At 49.5% G+C, this 18,450-nt stretch overlaps 2 protein-coding genes across 9 annotated transcripts in view; one reads left to right on the top strand and one right to left on the bottom strand.

Moving 5' to 3' along the window:
* The window catches only part of KCNJ5 (potassium inwardly rectifying channel subfamily J member 5), a 356,956-nt gene that overhangs the window by 90,257 nt on the left and 248,249 nt on the right, over nucleotides 1-18,450 (top strand). The gene's annotated exons all lie outside the window — the stretch shown is intronic.
* Nucleotides 13,453-14,580, bottom strand: KCNJ1 (potassium inwardly rectifying channel subfamily J member 1). Its single transcript, XM_063941963.1, has one exon. The coding sequence runs from the start codon at nucleotides 14,578-14,580 to the stop codon at nucleotides 13,453-13,455; it is 1,128 nt and encodes a 375-aa protein (XP_063798033.1).

Below are 18,450 nucleotides of genomic sequence, written 5' to 3'. Positions count from 1 at the left end.
CAGATATATATACATAGATGATGCAGCACACTGGGCTGAGCAGTGCACACAGATATGGTATGTGACTGAGTCACTGTGTGTATCGTTTTTTTCAGGCAGAGAACGGATATATTAAATAAAACTGCACTGTCTGGTGGTCACTGTGGTCAGTCACTAGTAAACTCTGCACTCTCTACACTTCTACAGTACTCCTAAGCTCCAGTAAATCAGGTCAATCTCTCTCTCTCTCTCTCTCTCTCTCTCTTCTAATCTAAATGGAGAGGACGCCAGCCACGTCCTCTCCCTATCAATCTCAATGCACGTGTGAAAATGGCGGCGACGCGCGGCTCCTTATATAGAATCCGAGTCTCGCGAGAATCCGACAGCGTCATGATGACGTTCGGGCGCGCTCGGGTTAACCGAGCAAGGCGGGAAGATCCGAGTCGCTCGGACCCGTGAAAAAAAACATGAAGTTCGTGCGGGTTCGGATTCAGAGAAACCGAACCCGCTCATCTCTAAAGCTTACCCTAACCCTCCCCTGCCGCAGCCTAACCTTTCCCTGCCACAGCCTAACCCAGTGGTTCTCAAACTGTGTGCCGCAGCCCCCTGGGGTTCCCGGAACACTTGCAGGGGGGCCTTGGATTGGTGGTCCAGGACCAATTCAAATTATTTATGGTCAAATGTAATAGGCAAAACCAGTGCTGGTGGCCGCCAGTCATAAAATATGTGGACAAACAAAAGTGAATCTTGTCCGTCACCACATAACATAGCCTAAGGATGACATATAAAGACAATTTACTGAATTTCATATTTTCTTTTGGCCTAGGGGTGCCTTGAAAAAAATTCTGATACTCTAGGGTGCAGGGATTCACAAAAGTTTGTGAACCTCTGGCCTAACCCTTCCCCTGATATTCACGGTTGGGGTTGTGACTGATGGGACATCGGTGTCGGGATTCCGATGGTGGTCTTCTGACTGCCGGCATCCTGATGCCAACTACATCCCAAACAAAGAACTTATTGCCTGAACAACCATGTTACAATACAAGGGGTGTAAACGCATTTAATGTTTTTCGGATGCAGGGTAAATACTGTATTTGCACGTAGCCCACACATTCTGGGCAGTTTTATTGTTACACTGCAATTTAGAGATCAGCTAGTACAGCCCCTCCATTCTCTGACATTTTGCATCTGCCCCACCTGCAGTGCAACATAACTCATTGTTCAGGAGTGGAATATTCTCTCCGGAATAATTGAAATGCTTTATCACTTGGGTTCTCCAAGACCTGTTGGTGTAATAGATGTTTGTAACTCACAGGGTTAAGGCTCTGTGTATATGCCAGTGATATGCCTCTTCAGTAGTTTTCGATGGAAAAAGTGGTTACCATTTTTTCATGCAACTTGTAAACGGGTAAGCCGTATTTAAGTAAATGATTGCTCATGTGGTCCCTTTAATAGTGTTTATAGGGACTGCGATCAGTGTTCAATTTATAAAACTACGGTAGGCTTGTAGATGTTTTTAAAAGCAAACCTCTCCGTATGGTGTTATGCTTACTTAGTCTTGTGGTATTCGGTGACGACCTCTTGAGACTTACAGTATTGTGCACATGTGCAGTATGGGGAACCGAACAGGGGAAACCTTTCACTGTGCCTTTGCGGCCTCATCGGCTCCAGTATTCTCTGTATGGAAATGTTGGGCAATAAAGGACTGTGCATGTGCGAGCACTATGTCCTGCTCATCGGAATCAGAATTGACTTTATTGGCCATGTATACTCGCGTATAGTAGGAATTGTTTGCTGTTTACAATGCTTCGCAAAATAACATAAAAGGAAAAGGCATAACAAAACACACATACACACATAACACACATTAGTATAAAACACTGTTTACAATTACATAGCAGTTCATTGTACCAGACTTGTTAGGCATAATTTAGTAAGTGGACAGGTAGCGGAAAGAAGCTTTTTTTTGGTTCTGGTCAACTTGGCGAGAATGGACCTATAACGCCTGCCTGATGGAAAGACTGCGTAGGGAACATACTGTGACCGCAGCAGCATAAACGCACCGTCGGGGCTTCCGCAGCGCCGCTCAGTGCATCACCTTGGCTTGGAAGGGGTTAATGTTTTGTGGTGGGAGGAACGTGGACAGAGTGTCCGAGGGGCTGATTGGCTGGATCATGTATAGGGGCTGGCCTGTCATACATATAGGCTGCTGACAGGTTACTTCCTCCCTCTTTTCAGCTCTTCTCGTGACACTGATAAGTAACTCCTTTTGTTATCAATTTAATTCTAAAAGTCTTTCCTTTTTCCAGCACTTTATTCCTTTTTCTCCCTATCTACCCTCTCTCTGCTTGCCCTTTATATCCCCTTCTCCTATCTCTACTCCTATCCTTGCATTTTGCAGGCTCCCCTATCCCCCTGCTTTTCTCCTTATCAACTCCCCATACCTTCAGGCGCAGCGCAGGGCTCCCCGCACGGCTCCCCACACAGCTTCCGCACGGCTTAAGGACTCTGATGTTCGGCCGTCACGGGGTAGACCTGTGCTCCCTGCTGGGCTGGAGCTCCGGCGCGCGCGGCTGTGCACGGCACCCGCCCGCGCTCCCTGAGGCCTCACTCTCCTCTCCATCACCGCCGCTTGCTGCGGCGCTTGACGGAGCGACGGGGGGTCCGCGGCTGTCTGGTGCACGGCACCCGCCCGCGCTCCCTGAGGCCTCACTCTCCTCTCCATCACCGCCGCTGGCTGCGGCGCTAGACGGAGCGAAGGGGGGTCCGCGGCTGTCTGATGCGGCCTGCCAGGGACGGTGTCCTGCCGTCCCTGGATCCGCTCGAGGCTGCTGCTGGACGGCCTGGCCACGTGGGGGCCGGGAAACAGTCTCCCGCCCTGCGCTTCGGCCGCCCGGGGGGGGAGGGGTGGTTGTGGTAAACAATGGGGGCAATATATGGTTTCAGCAGGAGGGAGGGGGGGACCGCGCGGCTGCCAGACGCCAGGGGTCTGGCCAGCGCGCGCGTGCCACTACCTCCACGGGGGCTACAGGGACCCATATGAGGCCTGTTACTGCGCCCTGGGTGACACGCTCGCCGGCAGGCTCCCTCCTGTGGCAGGGCGGGGCAACATACACTCTGCGGCTTCGGATGGCCTGGTGCTGGCGACGGCCATTGTAATAATCTGTCGCCCAGGGGCGTGCCGCGTCCTCCCGCGGTGTGACGGGCTACCTGGCCTCTCCTGCCGTGGCTGGACCCGTGGGGATAGCCCCTTCCGGGTCTGCTCGCAGGCCACTTCGTACTACCGCCAGCCGTGACCGTGTGGCCCTTACCGGTCTCATACGGGGACGGCGGGAGGCGTGCGTTCTGAATCCCGCCCCGCGTCCGGTTGTCGGCTTCCGTCGCTGCAACGGATAGCCCTCAGTCCGACGTGGACATGCCTAGTTCTGGCGATTCTCCGGTTTCTCCTCCTGGGGCTACTGCTCGGGATGGGAGGAGGTCGCGGCGCGGCCTTTTCGGTCGGGGGTTAGCGGAGCGGACGTGCCATTGTACATACAGTGAGGGATCATCGGAGTCCTTGCTCCCGACGGGAGTTTTTTCAACCCTCCCGTGGGGCGCGCAACTCGCGTCCGGGTCTGATCTTCGAGCCATTTGTGCCTTTGTCGTGTCGGCGGTGGCTCCCTTGTTATCCTCCGTACCCGGGGGACCGTGTCTGGCCACCGCTTTTTTTTTGGAGGATAGCATTGCGCAATCTCTTATCCCGCCCCTGTCCTCTGCCTCGTCGGTCGCCCCGCCTACCCCACTCCCGGCGGCTGCTGGTTCGATAGGGGAACATTGTCTCTCTTTTGCTTCCCCAGCCGCGGACGTTGGGCCAGGAATGTAGTCAGGCGGCGCATCCACAAGTCGTACGTCGGCTGCTGGGAAAGATGGAGTTCCCCCTCGTACTGGTGAGTCTTCCTCGGACCCTGACTGGTCCAAGGGGAGCGCACTTTCCCCCCCCATAGTGGGGGGAGAAAGCTAGTACTCAGTCCCGCTCCTATAGCAGCGCGTAGGGTTAACGGCAGGCGCGATAGGCGCAGGCATCGGGGCACGGACTCTTCCCTTGCCTCCACGTCCTCAGAGGGTGTCCTCCTAAGACGATGGTTGGGACAGGGTCAAGCGTCAAAAAAACGGCGGCAGCGATGGCATTCCACCTCTTCCGCCTCGCACGTGTTGGCGGAGTCGGACTCCGTTACTGGCTACTGCGCCAACATGGAAATGCACAGTGGTCTCCGGCCCCGGGTCCAAGACTGGATCCGTAAGGGCCTATCTGTATATTTTGCCATTACTAGCGATGCTCGTATAGCCTTGCTTTCAACTAAGCAAAGGACCGGGGCAGCGAGGACGCTCTGCGCTCCTACCCGACTTGAGTTAGATCATGTCTATCCTTGCGGCGTGTTAATCAGAGACGCGCCCGGACGAACACATGAACATCATGTGCCATCAATTCTATATACATGTGCGGTACCATCCTTGGCGGCGTTACTACGAGGACTTCCGTCGCGAATGGCATGGGCGGCAGATCTATACCTTCGGTTAGAAGTATATGTTCCACGACCTGCCTCTCATTCTGCCGGCTTTGGAGGGGGTTCATGGCGCACAGGGCATGGTTAATGCTTCACTTTCAATCCTGCCCAACGCGGTTTGGGGCGGCGGTGTCACATTCGTCTCTCCTGATCAGCTGTGGCAGAGGCCTCGGGATCAAGGACTGCCCCAGTACACGGCGCAGGGGTAATTCCGGCCCCCACCCCAATTAGACTTCGGGCGCTCATACCCTGGCTGCGACGGTTTCCCGCGGCCAGTGGACGCCCTATTCTTACACTGGGTTTGCGCACCTCGTTTCCTCTTGCCGATACATGGACTGGCGGGTCCCGGGGCTAGTATGAACTTGCATTCGGCTCGGGAGTTTCCGGGCGTCCTCCGGCAGAAGGTTGCGGCTGCATTGTCGTTGGCCGGGATGATAGGCTTTCTCATCCATCTTTCCTGTCCTCTCGGGTCATCGGTTTATGAGGCTATCCCTATTATCAGGTAGGGTCGTTTACCAATCGGTATGTTTGATTCGGCCATAGATTCCATTCGGTCGTTTGGTTCGGGGGCGGTGATGTGTGAATTAAACATCGCGTCAGCATTTTGTTCCTCCCGCTGCACCCTTTCGCCTTTCGATTTATGGGTTTTCAACTGGATGATGGCTAATACATCCATCGCTGCCTCCCTGTGGGGGTTTTTTCTCTCTCGTGCGCTGACTTTGCATGGTGCAGTTCTTTCCTCCGCTGGGGTCTGCAGCGGGCGACGGGCGAGCGGGGTATGTCGCACTACTTGAGGGATTTTCTTTTGCTCGGCCCACCTGGCTTTGTTCGCTGCATCGTCTTACTGCGGTGACCATTGGCAGGGTCCCTCCGCCTCCTTGTTTACCTCGGGATTCAGATGATGGTCTCTGTAGGCTCCTTGGGGACAATGTGTTGCGTCTTCCTGATGGTTTCCTCTATGAGCTTGCCGCGGACAAGCTTACTCTACAACAGGCTCAATCCTTCTTGGGCCCGCTTCTTTTTGCTTGGAAGGTTATCCCAATGAGTAGAGTTTTTCTGTGGAAAATTGGAACGGGCGACAGTTGGGATTATACGCCCTCATCATTTTCTTAGTTTAGCACTCGAGGGGCTTATGTATTTGGGACGGATTTCTAGTTTCGTTTCACCTCCTCTTTGGAGTTTCTCGCGTACGCCTCTGGTGCTTGCGATTCTTGCGGATGCTGGATATTTTCCCATGCTGGGCGCGGTGGCACTCTGGCGCTATGCCCTGCGTAACAAACGGGTGGTCTTCTGGTGCGACAATTTGGGCTTGGTTTTTTGCCATCATTAGGCAGGAGTCCACATCCTTGCTGGACTGCGGGTCTTCGTGAGATAGTATTGGTATGTTGGTTGAACAACATTACGTTGCGAGACAAGCATGTCCCGGCCGAGCGCAACAACATTGATGATACCCTTTCTCGCGGCGACTTGCAGTGGTTTCGGCAGTTAGCTCCTGCAGCTCTAATCCAAGGGGACTTTTGTCCTGCTTCTGCGTGCGGATTGGAGGATTTAGCCCAAAGGTCTTTGGTTCCTGCAGCTTTTACGGACAGTTGGCCCACATTTGCATTGGATTCGGGATGTCTGGGATGGTGGCAGAAGGCCGATCCCATAACATCTGGGTAGCAGGCCCTCCGGGATAGTGGCAGAAGGCCGATCCCATAACATCTGAGTAGCTGGCCCTCAGGGATAGTGGCAGAAGGCCGATCCCACAACATCTGGGTAGCAGGCCCTCAGGGATGGTGGCAGAAGGCCGATCCCACAACATCTGGGTAGCAGGCCCTCAGGGATGGTGGCAGAAGGCCGATCCCACAACATCTGGGTAGCAGACCCTCAGGGATGGTGGCAGAAGGCCGATCCCATAACATCTGGGTAGCAGGCCCTCAGGGATGGTGGCAGAAGGCCGATCCCACAACATCTGGGTAGCAGGCCCTCAGTGATGGTGGCAGAAGGCCGATCCCACAACATCTGGGTAGCAGGCCCTCAGGGATGGTGGCAGGAGGCCGATCCCAGAACATCGGGGCAGACGGCCCTCCAACATTTAGGATATCATTTAAATTATAATTTTGAGATATTTTATTTTCATGAGCTGTCTGCTATCGGATATGGGTGATAAATATTTTCACCTGTCCCTTAGTTCGTCAAGGAGTTTTTCATCCGAGTTTAGATTTAATAGGCCTTCCTTTCAGTCAATAAAGGCCGTCGACGTACGCCCCGAAGGTTTGGGGTGTGGGATTCAGCGCTCACGATACAAGGATACGGGGATACGATATGGGGATTCAAGGTTCGCCTCTTCATGGTGGCCTTTACGATGGCCTTCCATGGTGCCCTCAGGGGTGGGTGAGCTGGGGTCCATTTCTCGGACTTCAGCCTCGCCCATGCTGGCGTCGTCATATGCCCCGACGGTTTGTGGTGTCGGATTCAGCGCTCCAAGACGGACGTAGTCGGCAGGGGGCAGTGGGTTCGAGTGGGTCGGACTCGTGCGCGGGGCATTTGTCCAGTGCCGCGGCCCGGCCTTATTCGTCCCTTCGGCCTCCAACGCCCACCGGGTGGCTCGTCCATCGTGACGGTTCCCCGTTGTCCAGATATATCTCTCGGTCGGTTTTGGAGCGTTGTCTTTTGTACCTGGGTCTATCTCCGGCCGACACTGGGACTCACTCTTTCCGCATCGGCGCTGCGTCAGCAGCCGCTGCGGCGGGTTGGTCCGAAGTCGAAGTCCGGGCACTGGGTAGGTGGGGGTCTGGTATGCTGTATCAGGCTCTTTCCTCCCAGTGCGCCCCTTTGAGGACTAGCCGCTCGTCGCAGTTGCACTTTGCGATTGCGGGGGCCTTGAGGAATTTTTGTTTTATCGTTGGTTTTAATTATGGCTTTTGCCGGCTAACGAAGTTTTGTGTTTTTGCCTCAAGTCAAATTGGGCGACCCTCCCCCCCAAAACATCCTCCCCGTTAGGGAAGCAGTTAGGTTGCCCATCTACCACTCATTTTATCTTTAGTTTGTTTATTAACCTGCGTCACACCCTTCTATTGCAGGACGGCGGTTAAATCCGCACTAACTTTATATGATTTGACGGCCATTCATACATCTACGGGCTGTTCGTGTCTGCTCTGGCCTGTGACACAACCCGGCCGGAGCTGCAGGCTGTGCGCTGGTGGAGGCGTAGAGGCCTCCGCTGGGGACGGCCTGCTGGAATTGGCCGATTTGGATACCCGCGGTTTCTGGTTTTCATCTGGGTGGCATTGATCTGGTGCGCCTCACTGGGCTCGACCTTCGCCTCGAGATCAGACGTCAGCTGTCGAACTTAGGGCCGACTGGCCGTTTTGCCTAAACCTCTGGTAATACATCGTCCCTCGGCGGTCTTTGCATGGAGCCTTTAACCCCGGGGCAATTGACCTAATGCGGAGGCGGGTCAATGCGTTTGGCGGTCGTGCTGTCCTCCAGCATGGCGGCCTGGTCGTGCAGCTCCGTGGTATCTCCTTCCATGATCCATCACAGTACTGGTATGACGGGGTGCATCTTGTCGTCGGCTGGTATGCTGATCTTCTTGGAGGTCATTATTCACATTCTTAGGCCCCTTTAGGTAGTTTTTTCTTGGGTTTCCGTTGCGTTAGTCCGTTAGGTCTATTTGGTTAGTTTCATTCTGCTTTTTAGATCCCTTTAGTTAGTCTTTTAGGAGTAGGTGGCGGTGGCAGGTTGGTAACCTGGCAGTTGGCCGGTTTCTGAACGGTTACTTAATTTTAATTATGAGTTCAAGGTTAGTAAGTTTGGGTGTACTTTTAGGAAAATTTTATAGTTTCATAATTAGTTTACGGGCATCGCTTTACCAAGTGGGTCCATATAACTGGTATAAACATATGTGGATGGTGGGGCCGGTGGCCCAATTTTTACCATGTAGGGGCGGAGCGTACCTCCGTCCCTGCAACTGTTGGTGGGCAGGGGTAGTGGCAGAAGGTCGACCCCTGTCCTTGGATTTTTGATTTTCGATGTCAGGGATGGAGGCAGGACGCCGATCCCGGAACATCTGGGGCAGAAGGCTCCCTCACACATATGTTTTTATTGCTTGTTTTTCTGTATTATAACATTGATCACCCATGTTACGTTTATCATGCTTAACCGTTCTTCTCCCCGCCACCTTAGTTAGAGAGGGAAGTCTGCATTTTAGTCTTAGTATTTAATAGGCCTCCCTCTCAGTCAGAAAATAAAAGCTGACCCCTTTCACGCCAATTACAGTTGTTGTGTCTTTATTTTATAAGATAAGTGTGCTTGAGTGGCGCATGGATGCATCTGACGTGTGAGGTTTAGTGTTTCAAACAGGACGTGACCAGGGTGCAGCTAGTCTGCCACAATTTTCCCTGCACGCTTCTTGACTCTGGACAGGTAGAGATCCTGAACAGAGGGGAGAACGGCTCCGACAATCTTTTCTGCAGTCCTCCCCACCCTCTGTAGCCTCCGTCTGTCACACTCATTGGCAGCTCCATACTCATGTACAGTGTTATTTGAAATGGTAATTTATACAAAGCCTTACATGGTGAGCGTGGGCTTTCACCTGCAGGACATCGCTTAGGGAACATCTTATGGTTCCCCGGCAGAGTGTATTTGTACTTATGTGTGCATTGCATTGACAGAACCATGAGTGATTTGTAGTATTTATTGGTACACAGTAATACAGACCTAAAAGATTTTATTAGCAGTGTACAAGATTGTGAGGGGAATTGCCCCCTTCCTTGGAACCTGTGTCTCTGCGTCCATATGGTGATTCCGGCACACAATCGCAGGCTGATTAGTTTTACTCCACGTCAGAGGCGATGTCGCCTTATCACTGCTGCAGTGTCCCCAATGTGTTCCGTCACTGCTTGTGATTCAGGCTGCCCATTCTTCATAATCCCCAATAAATCCAAACAGCAATTTCCACTTAGAACACTAAAAAATCAGTGCAAATCCATAATATATCCACAATAAATGTGAATGCTTAAAAGATACATATATACAGTATATAATTGGTACCAGAAAAGACCGTAAACGGTAATGACCATTACACCCCTAGATAATGATGATACAGACTACTTCTGTCTGATGCCAGTGTAACAGTATACTGTCTACATACAATACAAAAAAAAAAATAGAACAACCAACTTACATTTTTTAAAATATATAATTTTTTTTAAATTGTAGTTATAAAAATATATTCAGTCCCTCTAGGGCTAAACTACTAAAGCTATAGATCCAGTGCATCTCTATCGTAACTACTTTAATGTGCCCCTTTCCTAATTACAAGGTGGTATTCATTCCTTGTAATATAGTGCCTGTCCTTGTTTGCTTCACCATGGACAGACCAGGTTGTAAATATTTGTCCTCTGTATTACGCCTGTATACTGTAGTACAGGAAATCGGGATGCAGTCAAAATGCCAGCCGTCGGGACCTCGGCGTTCAGAAGCATGACGCCGGAATCCCAACAGCCCGCATTATGCCTACGGACAGCATCCCAACACCCAGCCCTAAATCCCACTCTGTTGGTGGGTCCACGCCACCAACTGAGTGGGAATAGAACCTGTGGCGAGCCCGAAGTTCGCCATCAGGCCCGCAGCGTGGCGAGCGCAGCAAGCCCGCAAGGGACCTCGCTGCCAGTATTTTGACAGGCGGGATGCCGCTTTTGGTATAGTGACAGCTGGCACCCTGTCTGTAGGTATATCATACCGGATCCCAGGAAATCTTAAGTCTTAGTTGTGCAAGTAGCTTAGTACATTACTGGTTCCAGCCAGTCTTCTATAAAGGAGGCTTTTCATGGCCTTTTCTCTCAGAAATTTTTAGCTTTTAGTTTTATTTATACATTTGGATGCTGTATTAGTTAATCTTCTCTACAGCTATGGTATTGCCTCTACTCTCTAGACTTCATAAAAAGCTTATTATCTCCATATCTCTTCTCCAGGAACCTCATGTATAACTCCTGCATAACTCCTTTTGATCTTCAAAGCGTATTTAGGGGATAGTTCCTCCTTATACATTGAGTTTCTTAGGTTGGCTGGGGACTGCTGACTACTCTCTGATGGATATTATTGTCAACACTTTGCGATACGCCAAGTGACAGTCCTGTATGTGGTCCGTAATACCAATGAAATTCATGCTGTTGATAGTAAGAATTTAGCAATCCTATTTAGTATTGCAATCTCCCCATTCCAAATTGTCACATTATTTATTAAGCACCTCCACGAAATGTAATTATCCTTCTTTTGTTAAATTCTCTCAACCCCCACCGCCACCACCACCATCAGAATTTGCATGTGCTGGAGCAAAACATGTTCCCATAGCCATGCCAGTGGTTTTCTTGTTAGTAGATGATTTAAATTAAACCATTATGATTTCCAATAAAATGTGTAGATTTAATTTTATTTGATCACTACACAACTGCAATCTGTCCCTTTTTTATGTAAGGGTGCTGCTTAGATTTGGTATGATATGACACCCACATACACCAAGTCTTGCTACTATGTACTAAGCTTTGGAGAGAGATAAAGTGGAGGAAGATAAAGTACCAACCAAACAGCTCCTGTCTTTTTTTTAAACACAGCCTGTAAAATACCAGTTAAGAGCTGATGGTGGTGGTACTTTATCTTCGTTCACTTTATCTCTCTATTTCGTAGTACATAGACCTCAATATCTCACAATGGGGGCAGATGTATTAACCTGGAGAAGGCATAAGGAAGTGATAAACCAGTGATATGTACAAGGTGATAAATGCACCAGCCAATCAGCTCCTGACTGTAATTTACATATTGGAGCTGATTGGCTGGTGCATTTTTCACCTTGCACTTAACACTGGTGTATCCAGGGCCGTCTTAACAGCAGTGTAGGCCCCTGGGCACAGCAATGCACTGGGCCCCCTACCTATCCTCCAGCGGTAGGGGTGGGGGGTACCCTCAGCGGCAGCTTTGATGTCCTGCGGGCGGTAGGGGGTGTTTTATCTTCCGCTGAGCATGTAGGACCTGGAGCAGTCATTTCTGCTAATTACTCCTTTACTGCACAGATGAGTCTAAACTGTAGAAGGGGGCATTGGGCTGAATGAAGGGTGGTAGGGGGTGTTTAATACGTAGGGGAGGGTGGACAGTGGGATTGGCTTAATATTCATAATTTTCCGGTGGGAGAGCAGCTTACTTGACTGCAGATATCTCCAGTTCCTGAAAATATATTTCTTAGCTTTGAATGGGCTAAAAACACTAAAGAGTCCCACCTTTCAGGAGGTACTGGGGACACCTTTCAGGAGGTACTGGGGACACATGTCAGGAGGTACTGGGGACTTGGGGATCAGAGTTCAGGTGCCAGAGCAATTCACAGATGAAAATAAAAAACTTCATATTAGGCGTGTGGAGCTGGAGCAGGGACCAGCTGTTGGAAGGCTGATATCTCTGGTTCTGGGCATAGTAGAGACAAGCTACCAGTGTCCACTGAAAGGGAAGAGTCCCAGCTTTTGGATTATACCCTCACAAAAACTCTAAGTCAGACAGAACCTGAGATATCTGGCTGGGAAGAGCAATTAACAGGCTCAGATGGGGACCACTGCTTTCACGTTGGATATCTCCGGTTCCCCAGGGCCGATTTTCAAAAATCTGGTACCCCTGGAAAGAGGGGACCCTCAGCTATCAGCCTAGGGCCCTTATACTCTTGGGGCCCTTGGGCAAGAGCCCATTGAGCCCATACGAAAAGACGGCCCTGGGTGTATCACTTCTTTATGCCTTCTCCAGCTTAATACATCTGCCCCAATATTATTAAAGGTGGTTTATGTGTGTCAGGTGAGAAGTTAAAGTCATGTTTGACACTATAAAACAAACTAGAGTTTTCACAGGTTACCTGTAAGATAGTGAGTGCCTTTTTACAATCAGACTGCAAGTAGGTTTTCTATGGCATTTGTGGATTTTCAGTGGAGGATAAATAAAATTTATCTCCAGGGAACTCTAAAAAAGGAATTAAAAATCTTCTTGGGATGCTTTTAGTAAATTCCTTTAATCTAGTGAAACTTTTAATTGTGACAGTGAGAGGAATTCAATTGTTTTGGGGGTCTTATTTTCCCATCTAAACGGGACTGTTTAGATGCCCAAACGATTGTCAGTATTCAGTTGTGTTTGGGTTACAAATTGCGCATGTCGCGCCCAAACACAGGATTTAGCCGCATAAAACGGCTAAACCCGTCCAAAGTCCTGCTATGGGCATCCAAACTATTGTTTTGACATCCAGAGTGCTGAGTTTGCACTTTGCACACTTATTTTTTTCTTGCTCCTGCAAGATTAAAATGTGTCTTCTGTGGCAAAATGGTGCTTGAACGGCAGAACAATTAATTGCTGACGTCGGGTGCCATCTAATGGCGGCTGCGAAAAAAACGATTGAATTCCAGCCCCCATGTATTGAATGAGTTTTAGAAGCTCGCTGATTTAACAAAGTACAGTGGCAGTTTCAATTCTCAGCGAAAGTTAGCGTTGAAGAATCTGATGGGAAATGAGAAATTATAGTAAAAACTGTTGACAAAAGTAGGTCTAGTAATTCAGGATAAAGTTGAATACTATAAAAAGAAAAGCTGTGAGACAATTGGGCAACAAAAACACTTACATTTACAGGAAGCAGAGCCTAAAGCAGTGATGGCTAACCTTGACACTCCAGCTGTTGTTGAACTACACATCCCAGCATGCCCTGCTACAGTTTTGCTATTTGGCCATGCTAAAACTGATGAAGGGGCATGCTGGGATGTGTAGTTCAACAACAGCTGGAGTGTCAAGGTTAGCCATTACTGGCCTAAAGCATATCGACCTGACCTGGCCTGAATGACTGCTCTGTAAATAGATGGGGGATATTTTTGTCCTTTTGCCACCATTTTTAAGGCTCTTTACCTCCATTGCGCATTTTCTTGATTTACATTTTAGTCTCGTTAGTGTCCCCGGTTTCCGATATATTTATTGCGATAAAGGCTGGGTTGTCGTAGCCCCTCTTCAGCTTTGCTTTAGCGTCCTTCTCATTATAGAGGCAAAAAGCACAATGTGGAGTCTCCACCTCAATTGTCTTGCTGAAGTTACTGAAGTCCACACGATATTTGCCTTCGTTGGTTTCCGATACAATCGGTGCAAATCGAAATCCCCATAGCACTTCATTAGGGATGTAGGATGTTCGCACCTGACAAGTAGCGCTTGTGGCCTCAACTGTTCCATCCAAGAAAACCACCAGCTCAAAATCATGTTGAAGCATTGTCTCAGCTGACATCTCAAAGAAGGGACTGTTTTTATTAATGATATGGTAGATTGTCAGCGGAGAAACAATGAACAGATTCTCATTTCCTTCATCCACTAGGAATTCTATGTTTACTTGGTCCAGAATAATAGTCTCCCCTTCTGGTGTTACTGTGGTCTTCAGCAACTTTCCGTAAATATGGCTGCCTATCAGCAAGCTCTTCCGTAGGTTTGCCACTCGAATAAGCAAACAAAGTTTCCCCCCTCTCTTGCTAATGACTGCATTTTTGCTAAAGGTTATTGTTTTGCCCCTTTTCTTTGGTCTTGAGATCTTGGCTAGGATAGCTCCGCACATGAAGGAGTTAATGATTACCCCCAGAATGGACTGAATTATCAGTAGGAATATTGCTGTGCCACATTGCTCTGTAACGCAGCGGAACCCATAGCCAATAGTCACTTGGGTTTCCAGAGAGAAGAGAAAGGAAGAAGTCAACCCATTGATATTTTCCACGCATGGGGTGTGGTTAATCGAGGGGTTAAACTCAGGGAGGTCCTTATGCAGGTAGGCAACAGCATACCACAGCAGTCCAAAAAGAAACCAGCTCCCCAGAAAAGCTGAAATGAAAACGGTCATCTTGTACCTCCATTTTAAGTCCAGAACAGTGGTCCAGATATCTGACAAGAAGGCTATCCTGGATTGCTCTTCCACATTGCCAAACTCAATGTTACATCTTCCGTCCTTGGACACCAGCCGTGCCCGGCGGTGTTGGTGGTCTGCCAGGGGAATGTTGAGCTTCTTCCGCAGGTAGGATAACATTCTGGCTTGGAAACAAAACCACCTAAAAGTGAAGGAACAAAGGTGATTAAGTATTCAACATACAATTAAATGCTCAGTGTTGCTTCAGTTGTTATATTAGATAAAGAAATGAGATTTATTGAGCATTATTGGTTATACTGTTTATCCGGGAATCGGTGGGGGGGTATTAAGGTTAGCCAGGGGAATTAAGTAGCACAGATCATACCTCAGTGAGCTGATATGTGACCGCATTCTGTCCCAGTTGTGTCTTTGACAGTTCTTGAAAGTGTAAACTCTATATCACTAGAAATAACAAACTGGTTTTTAATTTATTACCGAGTAACTACTTCTTCAACAGATTTTAACTTGTCCACATTGGCAGGACACCAGATAACACGCTGAAAAGCTTGACAGCCTGCGTTGTTGTTGTTCTCAATGACTGTGAGGCTGCACATTGCCCAACGGTGCTGGACAGTGGGAAAACACAGCCTACATAAAACAGGGACATACAAGGTAGTCAAAATATGTATCATTAAAATAAATGGTTGGATGGCTCTCCTTGTGTAATCATATTGGAAAAATGGCAAAATTGAGGAGCCAGTGTGGCTCAGAGGGAAGGTACTGCACAGTTTGGTGTGGGAGTAGAACGGCCGTGATGGCGTACCCGTCTGAACAGAATAGGTGGCAGTAAGGTAGATCTGAGATGTCCTTGTGTGAGTAGAATAAGCACAAGGATGTAGCACTGTGGATAATATGGGTGGGAGTAGGATAGGCATGAGACTGTACCAATGCAAGTAGTATATGTGGCAGTAGAGTAGTTATAAGAGTGTACCAGTGTGAGTAGGGTACATGTGACATTATACCAATGTGCGAAGAATAGATGTGAGAAGTACAGGTGTCAGGGTGTACCAGCGTAGGTGGGAGTAGGGTAAGTGTGAGAGGTGTACCCATGTGAGTAGGGTAGGTGTTGGGGTGTACCAGTGGGAGTAGTATAGGTGGCAATAGGTAAAGGTGTGAGGATGTGCCAGTGTGAGTATTGTAGGTTGGGGAAAGGTTGATGCAAGGGTGTACATGTGTGAGTAGTGTACTTAAGAAAAGGGTGTATGTGAAAGAGTGCTATTTGGGAGAAGGGTAGGTGTATGGGTGTACCAGTGTAAATAGTAGAGGTGGTTGGAGTATAGTTGTGAGGGTGTACCAGTGTGAATGGTATAGGTGGGAGTATGGTAGGTTTAAAGGTGTACTAGTGGGAGTAATATAGCTGTTAGGGTATACCAGTATGAGTAGTATAGGTGTGAGGGTGTACCAGTGTGAGGGTATACCAGTGTGAGTAGTGTAGGTGGCTGCAGTATAGCTGTGAGGGTATACTAGTGGGAGTAGTATAGCTGTTGGGGTGTACTAATGTGAGTAGTATAGCTGTGAGGGTGTACCAGTGTGAGTAGTATAGGTGTGAGGGTGTACCACTGTGAGTAGTATATGTGTGAGGGTGTACCAGTGTGATGGTATACCAGTGTGAGTAGTGTAGGTGGCTGCAGTATAGCTGTGAGGGTATACCAGTGGGAGTAGTATAGCTGTTGGGGTGTACCAATGTGAGTAGTATAGCTGTGAGGGTGTACCAGTGTGGCTAGTATAGGTGTGAGGGTGTACCACTGTGAGTAGGATAGGTGTGAGGGTGTACCAGTGTGAGTGGTATAGGTGGGAGTAGGGGAGGTGTGAGTGTGTACCAGTGTGAGTAGTATAGGTGGGAGTAGGGTACGTGTGAGTGTGTACCAGTGTGAGTAGTATAGGTGGGAGTAGAGTAGGTGTGAGGGTGTATCAGTGGGAGTAGTATAGGTGGGAGTAGAGTAGGTTTGAGGGTGTACCAGTGGGAGTAGGATAGGTGTGAGGGTGTACCAGTGGGAGTAGGATAGGTGTGAGGGTGTACCAGTGGGAGTAGGATAGGTGTTGAGGGTGTACCAGTGAGAGTAGGATAGGTGTGAGGGTGTACCAATGTGAGTAGTATAGCTGTGAGGGTGTATCAGTGTGGCTAGTATAGGTGTGAGGGTGTACCAGTGTGGCTAGCATAGGTGTGAGGGTGTACCAGTGTGGCTAGCATAGGTGTGAGGGTGTACCAGTGGGAGTAGGATAGGTGTGAGGGTGTACCAGTGGGAGTAGGATAGGTGTGAGGGTGTACCAGTGGGAGTAGGATAGGTGTGAGGGTGTACCAGTGGGAGTAGGATAGGTGTGAGGGTGTACCAGTGGGAGTAGGATAGGTGTGAGGGTGTACCAGTGGGAGTAGGATAGGTGTGAGGGTGTACCAGTGGGAGTAGGATAGGTGTGAGGGTGTACCAGTGTGGGTTGGATAGGTGTGAGGGTGTACCAGTGTGGGTTGTATAGGTGTGAGGGTGTACCAGTGTGGGTGGTATAGGTGTGAGGGTGTACCAGTGTGAGTGGTATAGGTGTGAGGGTGTACCAGTGTGAGTAGAATAGGTGTGAGGGTATACCAGTGGGAGTAGGATAGGTGTGAGGGTGTACCAGTGTGGGTGGTATAGGTGTGAGGGTGTACCAGTGTGAGTGGTATAGGTGTGAGGGTGTACCAGTGTGAGTAGAATAGGTGTGAGGGTATACCAGTGGGAGTAGGATAGGTGTGAGGGTGTACCAGTGTGGGTGGTATAGGTGTGAGGGTGTACCAGTGTGGGTGGTATAGGTGTGAGGGTGTACCAGTGTGGGTGGTATAGGTGTGAGGGTGTACCAGTGTGGGTGGTATAGGTGTGAGGGTGTACCAGTGTGGGTGGTATAGGTGTGAGGGTATACCAGTATGAGTAGTATAGGTGGGAGTAGGGGAGGTGTGAGGGTGTACCAGTGTGAGTGGTATAAGCGGGAGTAGGGGAGGTGTGAGGGTGTACCAGTGTGAGTAGGATAGGTGTGAGGGCGTACCAGTGTGAGTGGTATAGGGGTGAGGGTATACCAGTGTGAGTAGGATAGGGATGAGAAGTACTAGTGTGAGTAGCACAGGTGGCAATAGGTGTAGGCATTATATAAGTGTACAGACAAAGATGACAATTTATAGAATCTCAGGTACCCCAAGCAGGCTATTTTTTCTCTCTAACGTCCTAGTGGATGCTGGGGACTCCGTAAGGACCATGGGGATAGACGGGCTCCGCAGGAGACATGGGCACTTTAAGAAAGAATTTAGGTTCTGGTGTGCACTGGCTCCTCCCTCTATGTCCCTCCTCCAGACCTCAGTTTGATACTGTGCCCAGACGAGCTGGGTGCTTTTCAGTGAGCTCTCCTGAGTTTGCTGAGAGAAAGTATTTTGTTAGGTTTTTTATTTTCAGGGAGCTCTGCTGGCAACAGACTCCCTGCATTGTGGGACTGAGGGGAGAGAAGCAGCCCTACTCTCTAAAGCTAGGTCCTGCTTCATAGGCTACTGGACACCATTAGCTCCAGAGGGATCGTACACAGGATCTCACCCTCGCCGTCCGATCCCAGAGCCGCGCCGCCGTCCCCCTCGCAGACCCGGAAGACAGAAGCCGGGTGAGTATGAAAAGCAAAGAAGACTTCACAGGCGGCAGAAGACTCCGTAATCTTCACTGAGGTAACGCACAGCACTGCAGCTGTGCGCCATTGCTCCACACACCTACACATACTCTGGTCACTGTAAGGGTGCAGGGCGGGGGGGGAACGCCCTGGGCAGCATTTGGGACCTCTTTTTGCAAAAGTTAAACATATATACAGCTGGACACTGTGTATATGTATGAGCCCCCGCCAAAAATTGCATATTTAAGCGGGACAGAAGCTCGCCGCCGAGGGGGCGGGGCTTCTTCCTCAGCACTCACCAGCGCCATTTTTTTCTCCACAGCTCCGCTGAGAGGAAGCTCCCCAGGCTCTCCCCTGCAGATACACGGTAGAAGA

The sequence above is a fragment of the Pseudophryne corroboree genome, chromosome 10 (genome assembly GCF_028390025.1).
Source record: "Pseudophryne corroboree isolate aPseCor3 chromosome 10, aPseCor3.hap2, whole genome shotgun sequence".
NCBI lineage: Eukaryota > Metazoa > Chordata > Amphibia > Anura > Myobatrachidae > Pseudophryne > Pseudophryne corroboree.
Note: the sequence above shows the minus strand (reverse complement) of the source record. Positions and strands in the feature narration are given on the sequence as shown.

What these genes read in the sequence shown, in the direction of transcription:
- KCNJ1 (XM_063941963.1), bottom strand. Translation starts at nt 14,580, where the DNA reads ATGTTATCCTACCTGCGGAAGAAGCTCAACATTCCCCTGGCAGACCAC.